The sequence below is a fragment of the Malus sylvestris genome, chromosome 15 (assembly GCF_916048215.2).
Source record: "Malus sylvestris chromosome 15, drMalSylv7.2, whole genome shotgun sequence".
Classification (NCBI taxonomy): Eukaryota; Viridiplantae; Streptophyta; class Magnoliopsida; order Rosales; family Rosaceae; genus Malus; species Malus sylvestris.
In genome coordinates, this window is record NC_062274.1 from 40,874,695 (window position 1) to 40,898,110 (window position 23,416).

A 23,416-nucleotide genomic window follows, 5' to 3' on the forward strand; every position below is an offset into this window, starting at 1 on the left:
CTTGCCACCCTTATCACCAATCAGGTGAAGAAGGAACTCATCTTCATGCCACCAACCAGGTGATGAAATGTACAACGCGTACTTTCCTTCATGCCACCAACCAGGTGATGAAATGTACAACGCGTACTCTCCTTCATGTCACCAACCAGGTGATGAAATGTGATGAAAGGTGATTAAGGAATTCACATTCGTACCACCAACCAAGTGATGAAAGCAACCTACCATTCATTCCATTAACCAGAAGACGAGTGGTACAACTTGTACATGTGAACTCCTAGCATTCACAAATAATCAAAAACCATCAAGCTTTACAACTCAACTAGGGGAGCACTTATGCCTAACAAGAGCTATAGTCACCAACAAAGTCTTATTGCAAGCCAACAATGGCTTCAGTGCATGGTATACGAAGATCAAGCTCTTCAGCCCTCTTGCATCTGCTTCAGACATTTCTCCTCTGTAACAATGCAAACACTACAACTCATAGAAAGCTTCAAACGCTCTTGATCAAGACTGTTCGAAGCAAATTCAATTTATATGGTTCATCCAAACCTTCGACTACTACAAGATGTGGCTTGCATCACAATCTCTCGCTTAACAGTATGGAAGCAAAATTTGTATACGTTGTCTCTCCCACATTTTCAAATTTCTAGTTTTCCCAAAAAAACAAAAAAAAAAACAAAAAACAAAAAACAAAAAACAAAAAACAAAAAAAAGAAAAAAAAAAAGGAAATTGGAAATTGGGAAATTCAACAAAGCTTCATCAATGGAACACAACTACAAATCTCAAAAGCCTTGCACTATCTTCATCAAGATAGTGTGAAGCAAAATCAATTTATGGTGCCAACAATCTCAAAAGCTTTGCACTATCTTCATCAAGATAGTGTGAAGCAAAATCAATTTATGGTGCCAACAAAAGCTTCATCATGGAACACAACTACAAATCTCAAAAGCTTTGCACTATCTTCATCAAGATAGTGTGAAGCAAAATCAATTTATGGTGCCAACAAAAGCTTCATCAATGGAGGACAAATATCAATCTCAAAAGCTTTGCACTATCTTCATCAAGATAGTGTGAAGCAAAATCAATTTATGGTGCCAACAAAAGCTTCATCAATGGAGGACAAATATCAATCTCAAAAACTTTGCACTATCTTCATCAAGATAGTGTGAAGCAAAATTAATTTATGGTGCCAACAAAAGCTTCACCTATAAAGCTTCATCCCCAAAGCTTCACCTATAAAGCTTCATCCCCAAAGCTTCACCTATAAAGCTTCAACACCAAAGCTTCACCTATAAAGCTTCAACACCAAAGCTTCACCTATAAAGCTTCAACACCAAAGCTTCACTTATAAAGCTTCAACACCAAAGCTTCACCTATAAAGCTTCAACACCAAAGCTTCACCTATCAAGCTTCAACCCCAAAGCTTCACCTACAATACAACATTTCAACACCAAAACATATAAAAGCTTCACACACTCTTCATCAAGATAGTGTGAAGCAAAATCAATTCATGATGCCCAACAAAGCTTCAACCTCAAAGCTTCACATACAAAGCTTCAACACCAAAGCTTCACCAACAAAGCTTTTAAATATATATATATATATATATATATATATTTTTTTTTTTTTTTTTTTTTTTTTTTTTTTTTCGGAAATTCGAAAGTTCAAAAATCCGGAAATTTGAAAATTCAAAAAAAATCAAAAAAAAAAATCAAAAAAATAAAATAAAATAAAAAAAAAATTTTGCCTAGGCCTCATCTTCTTTAGGCCTAACAACTTTCATAACAAATATATATGAAGAAGGAGTTTTGGGCTACCACTTAGAAAGGAAATGCCTCATTCGTCAACTCCCTCGACCAGAGACTTGGGGGACTCCTACCATATGCTACTGCACCTTGATACTCGGAAGTCTCACGACCACTTAGTGACTTGGATTTTTCAAGTCTCCAAACGAGAAGTTTTCCTCACTCGGGAAATTAAGGGAGCACTACCTCAACCTACATGCTTCACTCACAAAGTTTCAACATACAAGCTTCAACAAAAGAAAAAATTCAAAGAACTTAGTGAAGAAGGCCTTGGTGTATTTAACACAATACGTTGAAATGAAGCAAATCTTGTTTATTGATATTCCCGATAAGTTACAAATATGTACATATACATGAATCAAAACAAACAAACAAGAGGGAGCCTTCACAAAGGTTGCTTAGGGGAAGTCTCAGCAGTCGGTAGAGCCCCAGAAAGAGAAAGCACCGGAGGGTGGTTATCCGGAGCCTCAGTACTGGAAAGAACCCCAGAAGGAGGAGGCATTGGAGGTTGATCATTTGGAGCTTCATTATGCGGTACAGCCCCAGAAGATGAAGGCAATAAATGCCTTTGGAACAAACCCACAAACCGCTGATGATCAAGTAAAACCTGACCATCAGATTCCTTCATCTGGTCAAGCTTCCTCTTCATGTTTGTAGCATAGTCATGTGCGAGCCGGTGCAACTGTTTATTCTCATGCTTGAGCCCTCTAATCTCCTGTTTGAGACTCATCACTTCAGCAGCCAATGATTCAACTTGGCGGGTTCTAGCAAATAGGCGTTGGGCCATATTAGACACAGAACCTGCACACTGAACACTAAGAGCCAGAGAATCCTTAACAGTCAACTCATCAGACCGTTTGGAAAGTAGTCTGTTATCTTTGGGAGTGAGAAGGTTCCTGGCCACCACCGCAGCGGTCATATAATTCTTCATCACAGAATCCCCAACGGTAAGAGGACCAGTAGGGGATATGAAGGATGGCCGCCATATGTTGTCTGGAGAAGGCGTGGCTGTCTCTTCTCCAAGGTTCAAGTCAAAACGACGGTCGGAGGGGCCAGACATTTTCAAAGGTGTTGAAGAGGGAAGAGGTCAGACAAATCAAGATCTTAGAAGTGCAAGAAGGGAGCTTCTACTGGTGGAGATTCAAGTGTGCTGTGGAACTTAATGTCAGCCTCTATAAAAATCTGCACTCGACGGAGCTTCAGAAATCGAAGAGGCGTTTGCTTTCTCAAAAGCTGGGCTGCTTAGAGACCACGAGGGCCGATCTCAAAAATCAAAGAGGCGCTTCCTTTCTCAAAAGCTGGGCTACTCAGAGACCACGAGGGCCGATCTCAGAAATCGAAGAAGCACCTGGTTTTTCAGCCTCGTCAGCACCTGTCACATGCACACTCAGCTTTGCGAAAATTACGGGCAATCTGTCGAAGATTTCTGGTGAAGTAGAAAGCACGCGAATCTTGCTGTTCAATCACCACTCTCCACACGCACCATCAACTCCTCGGGTACCACATATAACTTTGCCAAAGATCTCTGACAAAGTTTAGGCGCGAGAATTTCGAAGTTCCAGCTACCCTACTATTACCCACAAGGGTAAAGGAACATCACCACTACTTGACAACTGGAAAGTCCCTATGTGTGTCGACCTCCGTGTTCTGTGGCAAGACAGGCTGGCAAGAACGTCCAACCTTTACTCACATTCGAGAAAATACTCCCAACATAATTACTTTCTCAAAAACCGAAGCGGCACCGCTTTTCGAATCTCGAGAGCCAGATCCCCGACGGGATTGCTTGTTTGAAAACCGAAGAGGCACAGCTCTCAGAACTTCGAGAGCCAGATTTCCTTAGATAAAGCTTGTCTGTAATCTTCACACGCAACATTAGCTTTCTAGATACCACATACCACTTTTTCAAAGTGCTCTGACAAAGTTAAAACACGTGAAGCTGGCAGCTCCCACTACATTGCTGTGACCAAGAAGGGTAAAGGAATAGCATTACTACTTGTTATTGGGAAATCCCTATATACATCGACCTCCCTCCTCAACGGACAGGCAAACCTGCAAAAATGCTCAACCCTTTCTCGCATTCGAGAATGCACCCTCAACATAACCTCTCGAAATACTCAGCTTTATTTCCCCCCGATAATACCTCAGCAAATAAGCCACACCAAGAACAAGAGTATCTCATATCATCAGGGTCGAAAGCAAGAGTATCCCATATCATGCTTTCTCCCTGTCCTTGTCTTCGTCCTTGTCCACACCTGCAGGACAAAGAGAAAGAGAGTAGTCAGTCGGAACTTGAAATCAAACCTCCAATCTGGAACTGACTGCCTGAGACCTTTGCCTGGTTGCTTACTTAGCATTGCTCTCGAGAACTCATCCTCAACTGCTGTCAAGGTCATGAATTCCACCGGCACATACCTCATGACAGTTGATCAGATATTGGCTCTTTACACTGAAGCTGCCAAGCGTGGATGAGTCACTATGAAGGAATGTTCTGAATGACCATTTAAATGCAAAGGTTGCACACCACTTCTGCCATGCAAAAGATTGAAGCAGAAGGTTCAACGGTGAGCTGAAACACATCACTACAGCACGACACCTTTCCATACCACATTCATTATTCCGTCAACAGCAAAAGTATCCTATATCATCAAGGTCGAACGTACTCTAGATTTGATGGACTTGTTTTGACCCTCAAATTCTTGAGTCGGCCTTATACTCTGAAGGGAACCAGAAAACCCTCCAGCACAGTTCAAGAATAAGCCTGTGGAAAGTTACTTCTTCAAAAGCAAAAGTATCTCATATCATCTCTTCTCCATTTGCTTCTCCTTATCCTGGCAGCTGAATGAGAGACAAGAGAAGGAGAACAATCAACCGGAAGCCAAAGTCGAACCTCCGATCCTGGGTTGCTTGCTTGGAAGTTTGACTGCTTACCTTGTATGTCACCTCTTTCGGCAGATCTCCTAGCTCGGCAACTTGGGGGACTCCTACTATAGGGTTTGTATCGCACTTGACCAAGCCCGAAACTACAAGTAAGCTTCAAGGGAAATTGATACATTACCTTGTGCATCTTTATCGGTTAAAGATACCACCCATGGATGGAGGAAAAGTACTTCCAGAGAAGATGCCACATCTACATATGAGACAGATAAGGCACGTGAAAATGATACCACACTTCAGTACTTAGAAGTTTCGTGATTACTCAATGGCTGGGATCTTGCAAGTCCCCAACCGAGGAGCTTCCCTCACTCGGGAACTTAGGGGAGCACTGTTTGTACCATACTTGACCAATCCCGAAACTACTGAACACCGGTCAACGTTATACCGTCAAGGACCCAGAAGAGCTTCCATTCAACCAGGAGGCCAATCACAATGCGACACGTGTCGACATCAGAAGCCAATCACAGCTCGACACGTGTCAACATCAGAAGCCAATCACAACACGACACGTGTCAATGTTAGAACAAAACTAGAAACTCTCCTCTATAAATAGGGATCATTCTCCCACAATAATCTCTAATGTCATTTTGTACTAAACTATTCACTAGAACTCACAAAATGAGAGCTTGAACCTATGTATTTGTGTAAACCCTTCACAATTAATGAGAACTCCTCTACTCCGTGGACGTAGCCGATCTGGGTGAACCACGTACATCTTGTGTTTGCTTCCCTGTCCTCATTCATTTACGTACTTATCTTCACTAGTGATCGAAGCAACCAAGCGAATGTCACAAACCTGACACTTTCTGTTGTACCAAAGTCCTCGCTGATTTTGTGCATCAACACCCTTTAGTAGTTAATATCCTATTAAGAGTTGTAATCCTAAAAGGGTAAGGATTTAACCTATCCTATTACTATAAATAAATGCACAATGGGGTGATACAATACGCACCTCACAATTAAATCTTTCTTTTCTCTCTCTCACTACCGATGGCCTCTCCCTCTCTATTCCCTTATAATAACTCAGTTAAATAGGCATACAACATAATAATTATTATATCTTTGGGCCTAATTAAATACATATTTGACACATTTATTAGAAAAGAAGAGGATTTAACACTTGTATTCAATTTGCCACATCAACCATCAAATATGATCTTGACTTATTATTGTTGACGTCTCCTTTGGAGATTCTCTAAGTGACTTATTTAAGGGTGTTTGATGCTGTTGGACAACTAAAGTTTTCTTAAATCCATTAGTACAAATATTATATACCAAAAGAGGATGGGAAATTTGAAAAACTAACCAAATTTTGGACCCTAAATAGAATTCTAGCCACCTTTTTAAATTTATGATAATTATAACCAAAAATTGATATGAAAGTACTAATATACCCTTCAAATAAAGTTTTCTCAAAAAAAACCCAAAAAAATAAATTGTCATCCATGGAAATTAAACAAAGCAAGATTCAATTAAGATAAGGAGATTCGAAGTAGAATTGAATAAGTTCAAAGCCACCCGTGCTCCTTGAAGTTCCTTAGACAGCCTAAAACCCCAATTCAATCATAGAAGAAAACAAAATCCAAAGTTCAACCTTTGGAGAAAATGAGAGAAAGAGATAGGGACCATCACATTTTGGGCTTTTCACCAACGATTTGGTTCTAGAACCGATCTTAGAAGTGGACGTACCAATTGAGGGACTGAGATGTTGAGGAAGGGCAGCAGGTGCAAGTGCTCAAACTCAAGGATTACATCATCGTAGTTGAAAATCAGAAATTGGAGGGCAGATGAGGAAGTTGACCGAGATTGAGAGTAAGAGTCGTCTTCGTATGGAGGAGGTCGAAAATTTTTTGGGGGTTCGGAACTAAATGAAGGTTGTGTGTGAAGGTATAAAAGAGGAAGAGAGAGGGATCGTGCTACACGCCATGGCTGGCTGTGCTTGGGTTGGGATGTGATGGGTTGGGTTTCTGTGGTTTTAGATTATCATCCATTCTATAGAAAAGACAGAGATGGCAGTAAAAGATAACCGAACCTTTTGTTTTTTGGTTTCTTTTTTTTTTTAGAAAACTTTATTTTAAGGGTGTATTAGTATTTTCATATTAACTTTTGGTTATAATTATTAAAAATTTAAAATGTTGGTTAGAATTCTATTTAGGATCCGAAATTTGGTTATTTTTCCAAATTCCCCAAAGATGATGGTCATTTTATAGATTTTGATTGACACTCTCTAACAAAATAAGTTCTCTAAATACTGAGTATAATTGATGCAATTATCCTCGATTTTAATTGTTTGTTTACATGTACTGAGTTAACGCATATATCTTTCCTATTAGAAAGTCAGAACCCCACTTTAAAGTCATAGACTTCACAAACAAAAAAACATAAAAGCCCCTGAAACAAAAAGAAATCTACACCGAACCAAAAATAATAGAAACAAATTCACAAGGATAATTTTGTCACAACAATAAATGAAAAAAACGGAAATTAGAAAACAAATTATTGGAAAGCTAAAAACAGAAAAGAATAAAATAGGGGACGTGAAATGTGGTGTTTATCTCTTCCACCCAGTACGAATTTCCCACTTTCCGAGTAACCTCCCACAACTTCAGTCCAATCCCAGTGTAACCCCAATTATTTGAAGGACAATCCTTGTTTGCGAATGGGAAAAGAAAACTAGCCGCATCGATTTCCTTTCCATGAAGCCCCTCCTCGTTCTACACCCTAACGAATAATCCTTGAAATTAACCTAATGGAATGACTTGTGGATTGATATTGTTGATTTACATTCCTAATGGATTGATTTGGTGCGTCTGGTCAATAAAATTTCACCTTTTGTTTCACCTCTTTGATAATAAAAAAAATAAAAATAAATAATAAAAAAAAAGAGAAAAAAGAAGAGTAATGTTAGAGAGACCAAAATTTTAAACTAATTTTGTAAACCAAATGATGTGTCATCAACAGAAAAGAAGCATGTTAATCGACACTTAATTAATAATTCAATCATGAATAACCACATCATTTAGTTTACAAATTTTAGCTTAAAAATTTAATCTTCCTGACATTACCAAAAGAATAACACAATAATCAATATTTTAACAGAAGAATAACACAATACTCAATACTTTAACAGACTGTTATCTCAAGCTCATAAGTGTTTTTATTAAAAGCATGCTAAAAATTTTAATAAAAATCCAAGTTTTTAGGGAAAAGCACCAAGCAAGTGAATGTTCCTCTAAGACTTACTCCAATATTTGAAGTAAAACTCAAATTTTAAGTTCTAAACTTGCCCCAACTTGCTCCAATCTTTAGGTCAAATATGAGTTTTAATTCAAAATTCATTTCTAGGGTAAATTTAGGTCAAGATTTCCCTTATGTTAGTAGGGCTATCCCATCATATATGCATATTTTTTTAGTTTTATATTAATAAATTAATTGAATTCAATGACTAAGGTCTAATATGATCAAATCCAACAGTTAAAAAAAAGATCTAACGGTCCAAATTTAAATTTAACGGCGAAAGTAATTAAATTTTTTTTATGTGTTTCATATTCTTTTACTGTTCCACGAGTTTCATGATGTCGATTTAATGACTTTTTTTATTTCAATATTATCAAAATCTAAATATTTTTAAATTAAAATGTTCATATAATTAAATTAGGATAATCTAAGTAATTTTTTAAAACAGATGCCCCTCCTAAAAATATTCCTCCAGAACTCCAACGAACCCTCCAGAAAAGCTTACCAGCCGCCGCCGACCAGTATAAAATCCACGAACGAAAAACTCCAAAACCGTAAAAAGAAAACGAATTCAGAGAGATTTTGGGAAATTTTGGAGAAGAATGTTCTTCTTCTTCGCCGGAGGAGTCCAGCAGCAGGTGCGGGAGGTACTGAAATCCGGCGCGGGCAGGTGCATAGCGTGCAGGTCGCCGGCGGATCTGGTGGAGTACGAGAAGGTTCTGAAGCTCTTCTTCGTCCCCGTGTGGCGTTGGCCGGGGAAAGAGCCTGTCATGCACTGCAACAATTGCAACCTCTTCTTTCCTGAGTCCTACTCTCTCCCGCCTCCGAAGACCACCGTGGACTCTGCGGCGGTCTCGGAGGCTCTGCGGTGCCGATTTTGCGATCGGGTTGTGGAGCCCGAGTTCAGCTTCTGCCCCTTCTGTGGCGCTGCACAGTGAAATGAATCGGAAATTTGCGTTTTAGGGTTTTGATGTGGTCACTGAAGACTGTATCTTTGTAAATTGAAATCAATGCAAATTTTATATTTTATCAAGTTGCTTGGTTGCCAAGAAAATGTAGCAGAAAAAGCAGAAATTGGAATCAATTTTTGTGGGGTGGATTGCAATTTGGGGTTTAGGGTTTTTGAGTGCTCTGTACTCGGGTATTTCTGTAATTTGAAGTAAAATGTAATTTGATGTTGCAAAAAATTGGGTTTGGTTCTTTTTTGGCATATTTGTTTCGAAGCCAATTTATCATTGTTTTTCTTTTTTTGAACAATATTATTTTTATTTATACTAAGGAGAAGGGTGGACTTAGCCTTACAATGAATTAGTAATAATGTGTGATTCAAATTCATCTTTGGAGAGAATCGAATATAAGATATCTCACTTACAAATGAAGATGAATATTATTAGACCATAGTACTAAATGGTAATTTTATCATTATAATTGTTGAGAAATAACAAAAAATATTTTGAAAACGCGTATTTAAGAACTTCTGCCGTTTATGTGGCTGGATACATTGTTTTAAGTTTTTCTGTCAAACATGAGAGCCCGATATTGTAAGAATTGGGTAATTGACTTTCATTAAAGAGAGTGATGTTTTTCATACAAGTACAGCACACAACAACATGTAATTGGGTGGTGGTCTAAAACACCAAATTCTAAGAGTGGGAAACAAAATCAAGGACATGTAAGGAGAAGAAAATAAAAGATATTAACACTGCACACAAAAAAGAAAGGAAAAAAAGGTAGTGCACAGTTTCTTCTCTTGAATTGTACAAGGCTGTTTCTAGATACTATTTTCTTCTTTGCCTCAGACCAATAAACAGTTCCCGCCGCGTCGCTCTTGGATTTGGTTGTCTAAGCCAAGGAATACCACACTGCAAGGGCTTATTGAATGATCATTTTATTTGCAAGTTTGTGCAGGAGGAGACCGTCCAAGCAAGCAGGTTGGTTCCTGAGTTTTTCATCTACAAAAGAAGGATTTCTTGTTTTGGATTCGGGTTTAAGTTGATTTGGTGAAGGGTAGTTGTTTATCTCCTCGTTCCAAGGCGTCTCTCCATTGCCTATACCTCACTCCTAGCTTGTCGTAGGTCACCGGCCAATTCCAGACATTTGCCCCGTTGTTCATTCGCTCTTGTTGGCCTAGGACAAGCCTTAGATCCTCGTTCAAAACCTGTGTGGATGGAGCACAACAAATTTTGTAAGCGGGAATGCGAGAGAAAATAGTTCTGTGAGAAGTGAAGTATGTCACAAAAAAAGTTGTTTACCTGTTCGGCAAAATGCCTCCACACAAAGTTCATGAAGGGAACATGCTTCAGAACGGGCGCAAAATCTAGTGACATTCTGTATAACAACCTTGTTTTACCTCTAGAAGAAGGTAGGCATACATGGAGTTGATGAAGATGTGTGGAACACTGTTTAGCACTCTGCCCTTCTAGTTTTCCCGGCTTTGATATCCCGATGGTTGAGTTAACCATACAAGGTGGTCGAAATTCCATATCTATAGGATAAGGGTCCCAATATCCTTGGAGGCCAGACGTAGGCGTCAAGAATTTCACGAAGCTGAAGATTCAGATCATTCACAACAGTTAAGTTCTGAACTTCTGATAAAACTGATTTGTTGTGAAACAACGCGCTACGACAGAAGCAATTCCATACTGATGGATGGATTCCACATAAAGGAAAAGAGAAACAAACCTTGGAACACTCCATCCCTTGGCGAAGGTTGATGTGTGAGTGAAAGGAGCATGGGCGAGATCTAAAAGGTTATCAAGAAGCAGCCCATGTTCCACTGGGAGTTCTATGACGAGCTGCCACAAAAACAGTAAGAAAATGTTACAACACTCGTCCACATAGATAAATAATCTCTAACCTTCTTTAAGAAGAGCTAAAAGGATCAGAATTCCGTTTATAGCATACCTCGGCGTGGATTTGAAATCCTGCAGGAGGTTGTAAAGAAGGAAGAGTGGCTGACGGAGGATCATCACCAGGCCAAATCCACAACATTCCATCTTTCTCGAAACATGGCAATGACTTAATCTTCACTTTGTGTAATCGCGTAGATGGCATTTTTTCACATGTTCCATCGGTTGAGTATTCCCACCCTGAAATGTATCCATCAGAATGTTGTCAAACTGTTGAATCCTATAATCATAAAACTATCCATTGTTGTATGACCTAGATATAGTGCAAAAGGCAATGCCTTTTTAAGATGTCACTAACCATGGTAGGGACACGTGATACGGCCCTCATTTACTGAACCGAGGTCAAGAGGGCAAGCTCTATGTGCGCAGGTATTTTGGACACATCCAGGTTTCCCGTCTTTTCCACGAAAGAGAACCCACGGTTCCTCAAAGCAATCAAGTGGAACCTGAAAAAGGAAAATCGATAAGACTCTTGTTCCACAATGAAACTAACTAGTACTAAAGAACAAGTTCTTCAAAAGATTAACTCCGCAGAAGAAGCGTAATCCGATAGATAATATCCAATCTCCATAATGTTCAAACTATAATATAGAGACGAAAACCTATGCCACTGAAATAACTATGTTTTTTGTTGTTGTTACTGCTATTGTAGCTAATGCACAAGTAATGAATGACAAATTCGAAGAACTAGCCTACCATGGTATCATCTTTCAGGTCAGTGGTGAAGGCAACAGGGTACCAAAAATTCTTCAATCGGGGATGGTAGGATTGAACTGGACCTGAAACATTCAAGCTTTTTCGAGGCGGCTTCCGTTTTACAGAATCTAGAGATTGCGTAGAAGCGCCGGGAGAAGGGGATGCTTCCTCGGAAGATGTAGTTGCTCTATCTTGTAACAGCTTATCATTCACTAATTCTTCCATGTAAGCCAATTTATCTAACGCTGTGGAAACCCTTGCTTCCGATATATGAACCTGTTGTAATTCAATTTCAACAGTATCTGATCAGCTGGATAGTCTAGAACTCATTGATCTTTGTTAGTGCTACTCAATTTTCAGTAAGGCGGATAAATGGAAGGGTAATTCAAGTTATTTGGAAGTTACAGGATTTTATATCGTCAGGCGTTAAAAATTTATGCACCTGTCTATGAGCCTCTCGTAGTTCTTCTTGCAACTCCGCGAGCTCCTTCTTGACGGTACCTATAGACTTATAATCTCGGGCAAGAGGATTTAGAACGTCCACAACCTGAGCAGCCATACCCGAGTGTAAGAATCCCAACGGAACATTTCAAAAACTAAAAAGATAAAAAATTATCAACTAAATTATACGGCAATGCTCAACGCGCAGCAGTAGAAATTTTAAAGATTTTGAGATTAGAACTTGATATATCGTCCAGAATCTAGATAGAAGTTACTCATATTAGCACTCTGACCTTTTCATGGAGGAGCATGATTGCAAGCACATCTTGTCGAGCTCGCCAATCGCAGTACTGTATATCATACCGGGCAACTTCCCATGCTTGATTTGCATCCAAGAACTTGCCTTTAGATTGTGAAAATTTCGACCTCGGATCCTCCACATCAAAGAGTGTGCTCCAAACGTTCTTCTTCTCTATCTCTGATTCCTCTCCGAAGACAGCAAACACCCGAAATCCTCCTTTCACACCCTGAAATACAACAATCCCACCAACCTAAGTCACAATATACTAACTTACTACGCTTATCACTAGCTTAAAAATCATCGCTTTAATCTTGTTTAATTTGGGACTAAGCACTAGTTTCAATCTATAATCTCAATTAATCAACAAACCAGCTAAGTTTCCCTTCAAATTTAGCATGCGCCCACTTAAATCAAAGGTGAAACCTATCCCAAGTTGTCAACTTTTTTACCCAGTAGTTATCAAACATACTAGATTCTGGGCTCGTTTGAAAATGATTTCATAAACGGTTTGAATTTGAAGCACGATCGAAACTTCCAATAAAAAACCCTAAAAGTCACTTTTACAATACATAAACACTTTGAACGTGTCCTACCAAACATTATCATAAGCACTTTTGATTATTAAAGCCCTTTCCCAAAGCCTCCTAGCATGCATTAATCCACATTTCAACCGACAAGTCTCTTAAATTTGATAAGTATGAATCCGTACCTTCCTGGTGCTAAGCTTGGTCGGTCTACAAAAAGATATTGGCAAGGATAGAGCTGCCGCTGTGGCTACAATGGTCATGGCGTTTGAAGCTGACAGACTCATGGCTCAGAGAGAGACACAGAGAGAGAGAGAGAGAAACGTAAGATATTGGTGTCTTAAATTTAGTGTTGGAAATTTCTGTTGATAAGTGGCTGCTCTAGCCCGCGATCTCAGTTGTCCTCCCAGGATATGCCACGTGGACAAAGTTGTCTCCCACGTGGCAAGCTCTAGTTCCACACGCTCTTTGCTTGTGTAGGAGTATCTGGCAAAAGTGGGAGCAAGGGCGGAGCTACGGAGAGATCAAGATAGTTTTCAAGGTTATTTTAACATTTACTTTACGTATAAAAGTTTAGCGTTATACTTATGATTTTCAATATTTTTTTTTTGATAAGCTCAAGACTTCAATCGACATTGTTCATAAAGTTTGATTTGAGGTTGGTAACTTCTGTAGAGTTGAAGCAATCCGTTGCTTGAGGACTCTGATTTGAGGATCAGTGGAAGGGGAGAAGAAGAAAGTCAAAGAGGCTTGGGATTTAAGTTTAACAAAGAGAATGATGATGACAAGACCATACCAAACTCAAACGACGGTGATGGTTGCTCAACACAGCAGAGTAATTTTTGTAATATCAAAAAAGCTTTTAGATTGATGCTTTTGGATTTCTTCTAAGCTAAAATACTAGCTCTACCACTGAAATGGGGCCCTCAAATAGTGCCAGCTCGGATGACCAAGATATCTTGATCTATCTTCTATCTTCCCCGTTAAGTGTTTTTTGTCTGACACTTTGAGCGTTGGGTTTTGGAATGGGTGGGTGCTGAGCCTCTATTTCTTGTACGTGGGACATTTTGTAATGTTGTCCGTTGATCCAATTAATTTATGATAAATTGATTGGCAAAGGGTGATTATTTGTGATCAAAGATGTTGATGGTTGTTAATTGTGATTGATTGCTTAGTGTATAGCATCTCATTGTTGAGTAGATGAAAATATGCTTTGACATACTTAATGGGTTAGGCTCAGCTTTGCGCCCGGGCCGACTCAACCTCAACTATGGGCCGGGCATTTGCTCGATGAAATGGGTTTAATCATTGTTATGTCTCGTGATGAGGATGATAAAAGTGTTACAGCTCATTTGGCAGTACTTTTAGATAATTAAAAGCTCTAATGAGAAAATTTGGTAGAAAAATAGTTTGTAGATATGCGCTTCTTTTAGGAATTACTTCTAGAAAGTCTTTGGATTTGGATTTGGTTTGGTTTCGGCTCAGTCCAATTGGTTTTGTTTGGTTTGGAGAAGAGAGAAGATAGGAAGAGTGGAAGAGAAGAAGAGGCGGACAGCAAGACTAGAGGAAGAGGTGAAGAGAGGAGAATGAGATAGAGAAAGAAGGCAACTCAAAATGAAGGGTAATGCTAATGAGACTAAATTTGTAGACAAAATTTTGTAAACTAAATGATATGGAAGCTTATGATTGGATTATTATTTAAGCATTGATAAACATGCTTATTTCTATTGGTGACACATTATTTTGTTTACAAATTTTATCTACAAATTTAATTTTCCTAGCATTACCCCAAAATGAATGACAAACTTGCATCCACGTTACTTTATGGGTGTACTTTAGTTTTGCTCATGTGCGAATAACATACTTTAACGATATGACTTTTAAAATTCGGATTCATCTTAAGTTATCAATTAAAGATTGTTCATGTAGAAATTCAATCAAATATGTGTTTACAACAAATTGACAACTATCATAACAATTCCATTCTTATGATGGAGCATTCATTAGTTTGACACATATATATGATGATCGTCATAGTGATTGATATTCTACAGACATCACTTAAATGATGATTAAGAAACAAAGAAGCTCCAATATTAAGTTTTAAACATCATGACAAATGGTTGGACAAGAAAGAGCAAACCGAGCAACTATAGTTGAATGTGTATCGTCAAAAAGTAAAAATAATGTGAGTTTGATTTGTTGAGTTTTAGAATTGTCACAAGATAAGAAATTGATGTTTTTAAAATTTTTAGCTCAATTTAGTCTTATACGCATGTTTAGTGATGCAAATTTCCACTCACAAATGACAAGTTCAACTCAAATAAATAAAATACTCAACTCTAATCTTAGTAGACACCATATTACTTAACTCAAACCCTCTATCTCTTCCAATATCACCATATAAATTTGTCTGTCCATACAATTGTCACAAATAAGATTTGGAGAGGGTTCTCATTCAATTAATTAAATCTCAATCGCTGAAACGAGTTGGAAAGTAAACGATTATGGAGAAATTTTTAATTATGACGGGAATATGAGTGATACATCATGTGTTTTTATGTAAATAATAGGAAATTTTATTTTTTAAATTATTAATTTTTTAACACACATATCTTATTATTTATATAATAACACATGATTTATCACCTTGTGTGCGATCACACTGAAAAATCACTCACGATTATGGGCCTTCGTGTTGCATATCTGACTTCTTTGGACGTTCAATACGTGCCACCTAAAACTAATAAAAAAACAGAAAAACATTGAAAAAAATCTGAGCCGACAGTGGCAGCCCGTTGCCCAAGATTAGATTGCGGGCAAAAGAAGCGACCTCCAATCAATCAGACAGACAATCAGTCAAACATTACTAAAGTTGTCCTACCAACAATCTAAGCCTCCCAATTGACGAAATTAATCCAGTGCAATCCGCCATGAGCAGCAAGCAACTACCTTTAACTACGACGAACAACCCTCCAAAATATCTCCTCCTCTGCCCCTTTATCATGGACTTACTGTAGAGAGAGAGAGAGAGAGAGAGAGAGAGAGAGTAGAAACAGAGTATGATGAGCAGGACAACGAGATGTCCGAAAGAGGACAAGGCCGGGCCTTTCTTCCTGGCCACTCTGGTGCTCTGGTTCGTCTCCGTACTGTTCGAAATACTCTTCCACCGGCGCTCGGAGCTGCTCGCCGTTGTTGCCGGCTGCTTCTTTTACCAATTCGCCAACTGGGTTGTCCGCAGTTTCGTCTCCCGTGACCCTCTCTTCGTCAACACCTCCGTTTCGCTCCTCCACTCCTCCATAACCTCCGCTTCAGGTCTCTCTCTCACTCTCTATAACTTTCGCTTTTTGAAATTTTTTCTGGGTTGTGTTAGCTTCTTTGTCCGAAACACTCTGCGGAAGTGATAGGTTAGACAAAGTAATGGAATCTTTGTACCGAAATTAACGTTTGAATTCTGAACTTTGTTAGCTAAAAACTCAGTTAATTAGTAGAAGGTGGGAAAGTGATGATATGAAGATATCTTTTAGTTATTTGCAGAGCCACGGAGGAGAATTGGTTAGTTTAGGATGTCGGATTTAAGGTTTTCTATGTGCCTAGGTTTCTCTTATCTTATGATTGAGGCTGGTTTGGAAGCCATTGTTTCTTTGATTAGATTGGATATGTTGGGGGTCTCTGAGCACAGAGAGACTTTGCTACAACCCCGAGATGCCACTATGGCGTCCTGGTCCCTCGGACCGATGGCATTGTATCATTGCCCCGAACGCCATGGTGACATTCCCGAGTGTAGAGAAGTTCTTCTCCTGAGCACGAAATGTTATGCATAAAAGGGTAATACTTGTCAAAGTAGAATTGTATATTATGGATTCTTAACTGCGATGTTATAGCTTTTTGGGCAATGGACGAAGCAGGTGCCTGCATATAGGATATAGATCAGAACTTGCAATAGCTAATTTGAAAAACGTCTGAGTTCAAGTTCCGAAATCAAGGTACTTAGCCTTCGACATTCATAACAACAACAACAACAACAAAGCCTTTTCCCACTAAGTGGGGTCGGCTATATGAATCCTAGAACGCCATTGCGCTCGGTTTTGTGTCATGCCCTCCGTTAGATCCAAGTACTCTAAGTCTTTTCTTAGAGTCTCTTCCAAAGTTTTCCTAGGTCTTCCTCTACCCCTTCGGCCCTGAACCTCTGTCCCGTAGTCACATCTTCGAACCGGAGCGTCAGTCGGCCTTCTTTGCACATGTTCAAATCACCAGAGCCGATTTTCTCTCATCTTTCCTACAATTTCGGCTACTCCTACTTTACCTCGGATATCCTCATTCCCAATCTTATCCTTTCTCGTGTGCCCACACATCCCACGAAGCATCCTCATCTCCGCTACACCCATTTTGTGTACGTGTTGATGCTTCACCACCCAACATTCTCTGCCATACAACATCGCTGGCCTTATTGCCGTCCTATAAAATTTTCCCTTGAGCTTCAGTGGCCTACGACGGTCACACAACACGCCGGATGCACTCTTTACATCCAGCTCGTATTCTATGGTTGAGATCTCCATCTAATTCTCCGTTCTCTTGCAAGATAGATCCTAGGTAACGAAAACGGTCGCTTTTTGTGATCTTCGCTAGATTGCTCCGGTCATTAGTGTGGATAAGTATATAAATGGATAGAGATAGGAAAGCAAACACAAGATGTACATGGTTCACCCAGATTGGCTACGTCCACGGAATAGAAGAGTTCTCATTAATTGTGAAGGGTTTACACAAGTACATAGGTTCAAGCTCTCCTTTAGTGAGTACGAGTGAATGATTTAGTACAAATGACATTAGGAAATATTGTGGGAGAATGATCTCGTAATCACGAAACTTCTAAGTATCGGAGTGTGGTGTCGTCTTGACTTGCCTTATCTGTCTCATAGGTAGATGTGACATCTTCTCTGGAAGTACTCTTCCTCCATCCAGGGGTGGTATCTTTAACTGATGGAGATGCACAAGGTAATGTATCAATTTCACTTGAAGCTTACTTGTAGTTTCAGGCTTGGTCAAGCGCGATACAAACCATGTAGTAGGAGTCCCCCAAGTCGCCGAGCTAGGGGGTCTGCTGAAAGAGGTGACAGACAAGGTAAGCAATCAGAGCTCCGACTGATTGTTCACCTTCTCCCCATCTTGCAGCAGCATGAAGGATAAAGAGAAGAAAAATGAGAAGAGATGATATGAGATACTTTTGCTTTTGAAGAAGTAACTTTCCACAGGCTTATTCTTGAACTGAGCTGGAGGGTTTTCTGGTTTCCTCCAGAGTATAAGGACGACTGAAGAATTTGAGGGTCAAAACAAGTCCATCAAATCTAGAGTACGTTCCACCCTGCTGATATGGGATACTTTTGCTTTTGACAGAGTAATGGATGTATCGGCACGTGTGCTGTTACGCTTGTCTCCACATGCTTCCTTGTATCCTTCGCACTTGCCCTATTTGTTCCTCAAGCAGATGCGGAATCTTCCCTGGAAACATAAGATGATGAAGATGAGTACTCGAGAGCAATGCCAGGTAAGTAATCAGGTAAGGGGTTCCAGGCAGTCAGTTCCTGGCTGGAAGCTTGATTCCAAGTGCTGACTGATTGCTCTCTTTCTCCTTGTCTTGCAGGTAAAAACAAGGCCAAAAGAAAAAACAGGGAAAAAGCATGATATGGGATACTCTTGCTTTTAACCCTGATGATATGAGATATTCTTGCTCTAGTATAGCTTGTTTGCAGAGGTATTATCGGGGGGAAAGAAAGCTGAATATTTCGAAAGGCTTTGTTGGGAGTGCCCTCTCAGATATGATGAAGGGTTGAGCATTTTTGCAGGTCTGCCTGTCCGTTGGGGATGGAGGTCGACATATATAGGAGTCTCCCTAACAACAAGTAGTAATGCTATTCCTTTACCCTGCTTGGTCATAGCACGGTAGTGGGAGCTGCCAGTTTCACATGTTTTAACTCTGTCAGAGCACTTTGAAAAAGTGGTCTGTGGTATCTGGCTCTCGAGATTCGGAGAACGATGCCTCTTCGATTTTTGAGAAAGCAATCATGCTGGGGGTCTGACTCTCGAGATTCGGATAGCAGTGTCTCTTAGATTTTTGAGGAAGTAATCATGTTGGGAGTCTGGCTCTCGAGAATCGGAAGGCGGTGCCTCTTCGATTTTGGAGCAAGCAATCTTGTTGGGAGTGTTGTCTCGAATGTGAGTAAAGGTTGGACATGTTTGCTAGTCTACCTTGCCACGAAGCACAAAGGTTGACACACAGGGACTTTCCAATTATCCAGCAATGGTACTGTTCCTTTACCCTCTCTTCGATTTTGAGAAAGTAGTCATGTTGGGAGTCTGGCTCTCGAGATTCGGAGGAAGGTGCCTCTTCGATTTTGGAGCAAGCAATCTTGTTGAGACTGTTTTCTCGAATGTGAGTAAAGGTTGGGCATGTTTGCTAGTCTACCTTGCCACGAAGCACAGAGGTTGACACACAGGGACTTTCCAATTATCCAGCAGTGGTACTGTTCCTTTACCCTTGTGGGTAATAATATGGTAGCTAGACCTTCAAAATTTATGTGTCTAAACTTTGTTAGTGCTGTTGCTTTGCTATTCTTTTACCTTTCTTGGTCAGAGCGATGTAGTGGGAGGTGCAAGCTTCACGTGCTCAACTTTAGCAGAGAACTTTGGCAAAGTGATCTGTGGTACCCATGAGTTATTGTTGCGTGTGGGAAGTGGGTGATTGAACAGTAAGATTCATGTGCTTTCTACTTCACCAGAAGTCTTCGACAGAATGCCCATAATTTCTGCAAAGCTGAGTGTGCGTGTGACAGGTGCTGACAAGGCTAGAAAAGTAGGTGCCTCTTCGATTTCTGAGATCGGCCCTCGTGGTCTCTGAGCAGCCCAGCTTTTGAGAAAGCGAGCGCCTCTTCGATTGATTCGGAGAACGGTGCCTCACCGATTTTTGAGAAAGCAATCATGCTGGGGGTCTGGCTCTCGAGATTCGGGGAGCAGTGTCTCTTCGATTTTTGAGAAAGTAATCATGTTGGGAGAGTGGCTCTCGAGATTCGGAGGGCGGTGCCTCTTCGATTTTGGAGCAAGCAATCTTGTTGGGAGTGTTTTCTCGAATGTGAGTAAAGGTTGGGCATGTTTGCTAGTCTACCTTGCCACGAAGCACAGAGGTTGACACACAGGGACTTTCCAATTATCCAGCAATGGTACTGTTCCTTTACCCTCTCTTCGATTTTTAAGAAAGTAGTCATGTTGGGAGTCTGGCTCTTTAGATTCGAAGGACGGTGCCTCTTCGATTTTGGAGCAAGCAATCTTATTGGGAGTGTTTTCTCGAATGTGAGTAAAGGTTGGGCATGTTTGCTAGTCTACCTTGCCACGAAGCACAGAGGTTGACATACATGGACTTTCCAATTATCCAGCAGTGGTACTGTTCCTTTACCCTTGTGGGTAATAATATGGTAGCTAGACCTTCAAAATTTATGGGTCTAAACTTTGTTAGTGCTGTTTCTTTGCTATTCTTTTACCCTTCTTGGTCAGAGCGATGTAGTGGGAGCTGCAAGCTTCACGTGCTCAACTTTGGCAGAGAACTTTGGCAAAGTTATCTGTGGTACCCATGAGCTATTGTTGCGTGTGGGAAGTGGGTGATTGAACAGTAAGATTCATGTGTTTTCTACTTCCCCAGAAGTCTTTGACAGAATGCCCATAATTTCCGCAAAGCTGAGTGTGCGTGTGACAGGTGCTGACAAGGCTGGAAAAGTAGGTGCCTCTTCGATTTCTGAGATCGGCCCTCGTGGTCTCTAGGGAGCCCAGCTTTTGAGAAAGCGAGCGCCTCTTCGATTTCTGAGATCGGTCTTCGTGGTCTTTGAGCAGCCCAACTTTTGAGAAAGCAAACGGCTCTTCGATTTCTGAGATCAACCCTCGTGATCTCTAAGCAGCCCAACTTTTGAGAAAGCAAACGCCTCTTCGATTTCTGAGCAGGCGCCTCTTTGATTTCTGAAGCTCCGTCGAGTGCAGATTTTTATAGAGGCTGGCATTAAGTTCCAAAGCACACTTGAATCTCCACCAGTAGAAGCTTCATTCTTGCACTTCTAAGATCTTGATTTGTCCGACCTCTTCTCTCTTCAACACCTTTGAAAATGTCTGGCCCCTCCGACCGTCGTTTTGACTTGAACCTTGTTGAAGAGGCAGCCCCGCCTTCTCCAGACAACATATGGCGCCCATCCTTCGTCTCCCCAACTGGTCCTCTTACCGTTGGGGATTCCGTGATGAAGAATGATATGACCGCTGCGGTGGTGGCCAGGAACCTTCTCACTCCCAAAGATAACAGACTACTTTCCAAACGGTCTGATGAGTTAGCTGTTAAGGATTCGCTGGCTCTCAGTGTTCAGTGTGCAGGTTCTGTGTCTAATATGGCCCAACGCCTATTTGCTCGAACCCGCCAAGTTGAATCATTGGCGGCTGAAGTGATGAGTCTCAAACAGGAGATTAGAGGGCTCAAGCATGAGAATAAACAGTTGCACCGGCTCGCACATGACTATGCTACAAACATGAAGAGGAAGCTTGACCAGATGAAGGAAACTGATGGTCAGGTTTTACTTGATCATCAGAGATTTGTGGGTTTGTTCCAAAGGCATTTATTGTCTTCGTCTTCTGGGGCTGTACCGCGTAATGAAGCTCCAAATGATCAACCTCTGATGCCTCCTCCTTCTAGGGTTCTGTCCAGTACTGAGGCTCCAAATGATCCCCCTCCGGTGCCTTCTCTTTCTGGGGCTCTACCGACTGCTGAGACTTCTCCTAAGCAACCTTTGTGAAGGTTCCCTCTTATGTGTTTATTTTGACTCATGTATATGTACATATTTGTAGCTTATCGGGGATATCAATAAATAAGCTTTCCTTCATTTCAACGTATTGTGTTAAATACACCAAAGCCTTCTTCGCTAAGTTCTTTGAATTTTCTTTTGTTGAAGCTTGTATGTTGAAGCTTTCTGAGTGGAGCATGTAGGTTGGGGTAGTGTTCCCTTAATTTCCCGAGTGAGGAAAACTTCTTGGTTGGAGACTTGGAAAATCCAAGTCACTGAGTGGGATCGGTTATATGAATCTTAGAACGCCATTGTGCTCGATCCTGTGTCATGTCCTTCGTTAGATCCAAGTACTCTAAGTCTTTTCTTAGAGTCTCTTCCAAAGTTTTCCTAGGTCTTCCTCTACCCCTTCGGCCCTGAACCTCTGTCCCATAGTCGCATCTTCTAATCGGAGCGTCAGTAGGCCTTCTTTGCACATGTCCAAATACAAAACATTTCCAACGAACCCGTTTTTTAACTTCTTTCTGTAACTAGCTTGAGCGGATCTTTCTTCAATCCTGTTATATTTGATGTTAAGTTAAATTTGTCTGTTTTTGCAGTGGTATTCATTTTGGTTAATCGGTGGTTAGAAAATGGCTCGGTTGGAATGTTTGAGCATGCGGAGTTGGTTGGACGTACTTGGCCATGGGCATACCCGGCTTTGTGCTTCTCATGCGGTTACTTTGCATATGATCAGTGGGATATGCTGCAGTATGGGTTATATAGCGGTTGGATCCCTTCCATCTTGATGCATCATCTGGTTCTCCTAATTTGTTTTACTCTTGCTTTGTATCGGAATGTCACCATCAATTACCTTATTCTCACTCTCATTTGTGAGGTATGTTGAACTATCTTCTTCAAAGCTTTCTTTTCCTAAGGCTTTCCTTGGCTTCTTCAGATAATATTTCTCAAGTGTAAAGAAAATTCATCCTTTAGTGTAAACTGGTCGGTTGAACTGTGAGCCAGTTGGACCCAGACACGACGACTTGAACCCATGGGTGCAGTAGAGATTCTACAGATTTTCACCCAAGCTTTCAAACCCTGTTGTTAAACATAAAGTCCATTATTACTAAGCCTCGCATCGCTGTGATCATTTCATAAACATATTGCATAGCAGTAGAAGATGTCAACGTTAAGAATCTGAAATCTTATAGGGATTTAGACTCATAAAGTGAAACCTACATGAAACTGATTCTGATATTTATATTTCTTTCGACAGCTGCACTCTATCTTTCTGCATGTGAGGAAAGTGCGGCGGATGGCAGGCATTCGTGACGCTACAAGCAAAATTGTAAAAGTTGAGTGGGTTCTTAATTGGGTCACCTTCACTCTAGCAAGGACGGCACCTCACATTCTCATCACAGCCAAGCTCTTCTGCGATGCTCCCAAATTCGGAAAGGGTATAGAGCTGCCACTTGCGCTGTTTGGAATGTTCGGAATGAACTTTCTGAATGCTTCTCTTGGCATTGATCTCTTCCATGCTTTCAAGAGAGAGAGGAATCCTCAGCATGCTAATGCTCATCATGAATGACAAGGCCAAAAAGATAAAGAGTTGCAAGTAATTTTGGTTTCTGTTGTTTTATTTAATTGATTTTGCACATGAAATCGTCGTCGTTGATAGAAATGAGTTGTTCTTTGAGAAATTAACAATGTAAATTATGTGAGCATATGAAAAGTATGGTTTGTTTCCGTGGAAATTTTAAAAAAAAATTTCAAATTCAA

At 40.4% G+C, this 23,416-nt stretch overlaps 3 protein-coding genes across 3 annotated transcripts; 2 read left to right on the forward strand and 1 right to left on the reverse strand.

The window, feature by feature from the left end:
- Positions 1–8,439: 8,439 nt before the first annotated feature.
- LOC126604653 (uncharacterized) lies at positions 8,440–9,187 on the forward strand. The gene has a single exon (XM_050271938.1). It carries the CDS (start codon positions 8,580–8,582, stop codon positions 8,913–8,915), a length of 336 nt encoding a protein of 111 aa, XP_050127895.1. The 5' UTR covers positions 8,440–8,579; the 3' UTR covers positions 8,916–9,187.
- A 329-nt stretch (positions 9,188–9,516) lies between these two features.
- LOC126604654 (chlorophyllide a oxygenase, chloroplastic) lies at positions 9,517–13,203 on the reverse strand. Its single transcript, XM_050271939.1, has 9 exons — positions 13,034–13,203; positions 12,317–12,550; positions 12,025–12,129; positions 11,583–11,858; positions 11,185–11,332; positions 10,882–11,066; positions 10,660–10,772; positions 10,230–10,524; positions 9,517–10,135 (listed from the first exon to the last, which is right to left on the reverse strand). Exons 1-9 carry the CDS (start codon positions 13,133–13,135, stop codon positions 9,965–9,967), a joined length of 1,629 nt encoding a protein of 542 aa, XP_050127896.1. The 5' UTR covers positions 13,136–13,203; the 3' UTR covers positions 9,517–9,964.
- A 2,500-nt stretch (positions 13,204–15,703) lies between these two features.
- LOC126604865 (uncharacterized) lies at positions 15,704–23,391 on the forward strand. Its single transcript, XM_050272179.1, has 3 exons — positions 15,704–16,163; positions 22,255–22,532; positions 22,914–23,391. The coding sequence occupies exons 1-3, from the start codon at positions 15,911–15,913 to the stop codon at positions 23,223–23,225; spliced, it is 843 nt and encodes a 280-aa protein (XP_050128136.1). The 5' UTR covers positions 15,704–15,910; the 3' UTR covers positions 23,226–23,391.
- Positions 23,392–23,416: the final 25 nt, after the last annotated feature.

Coding starts and splice junctions, on each gene's coding strand:
- LOC126604654 (XM_050271939.1), bottom strand. CDS start 13,135: ATGAGTCTGTCAGCTTCAAACGCCATGACCATTGTAGCCACAGCGGCA. Junction 11,859..12,024: donor TACGAGAGGCTCATAGACAG/GTGCATAAATTT, acceptor GAATTACAACAG/GTTCATATATCGGAAGCAAG. Junction 11,067..11,184: donor TATCACGTGTCCCTACCATG/GTTAGTGACATC, acceptor GATACATTTCAG/GGTGGGAATACTCAACCGAT.
- LOC126604865 (XM_050272179.1), top strand. CDS start 15,911: ATGATGAGCAGGACAACGAGATGTCCGAAAGAGGACAAGGCCGGGCCT. Junction 16,164..22,254: donor CTCCATAACCTCCGCTTCAG/GTCTCTCTCTCA, acceptor CTGTTTTTGCAG/TGGTATTCATTTTGGTTAAT. Junction 22,533..22,913: donor TTCTCACTCTCATTTGTGAG/GTATGTTGAACT, acceptor TTCTTTCGACAG/CTGCACTCTATCTTTCTGCA.
- LOC126604653 (XM_050271938.1), top strand. CDS start 8,580: ATGTTCTTCTTCTTCGCCGGAGGAGTCCAGCAGCAGGTGCGGGAGGTA.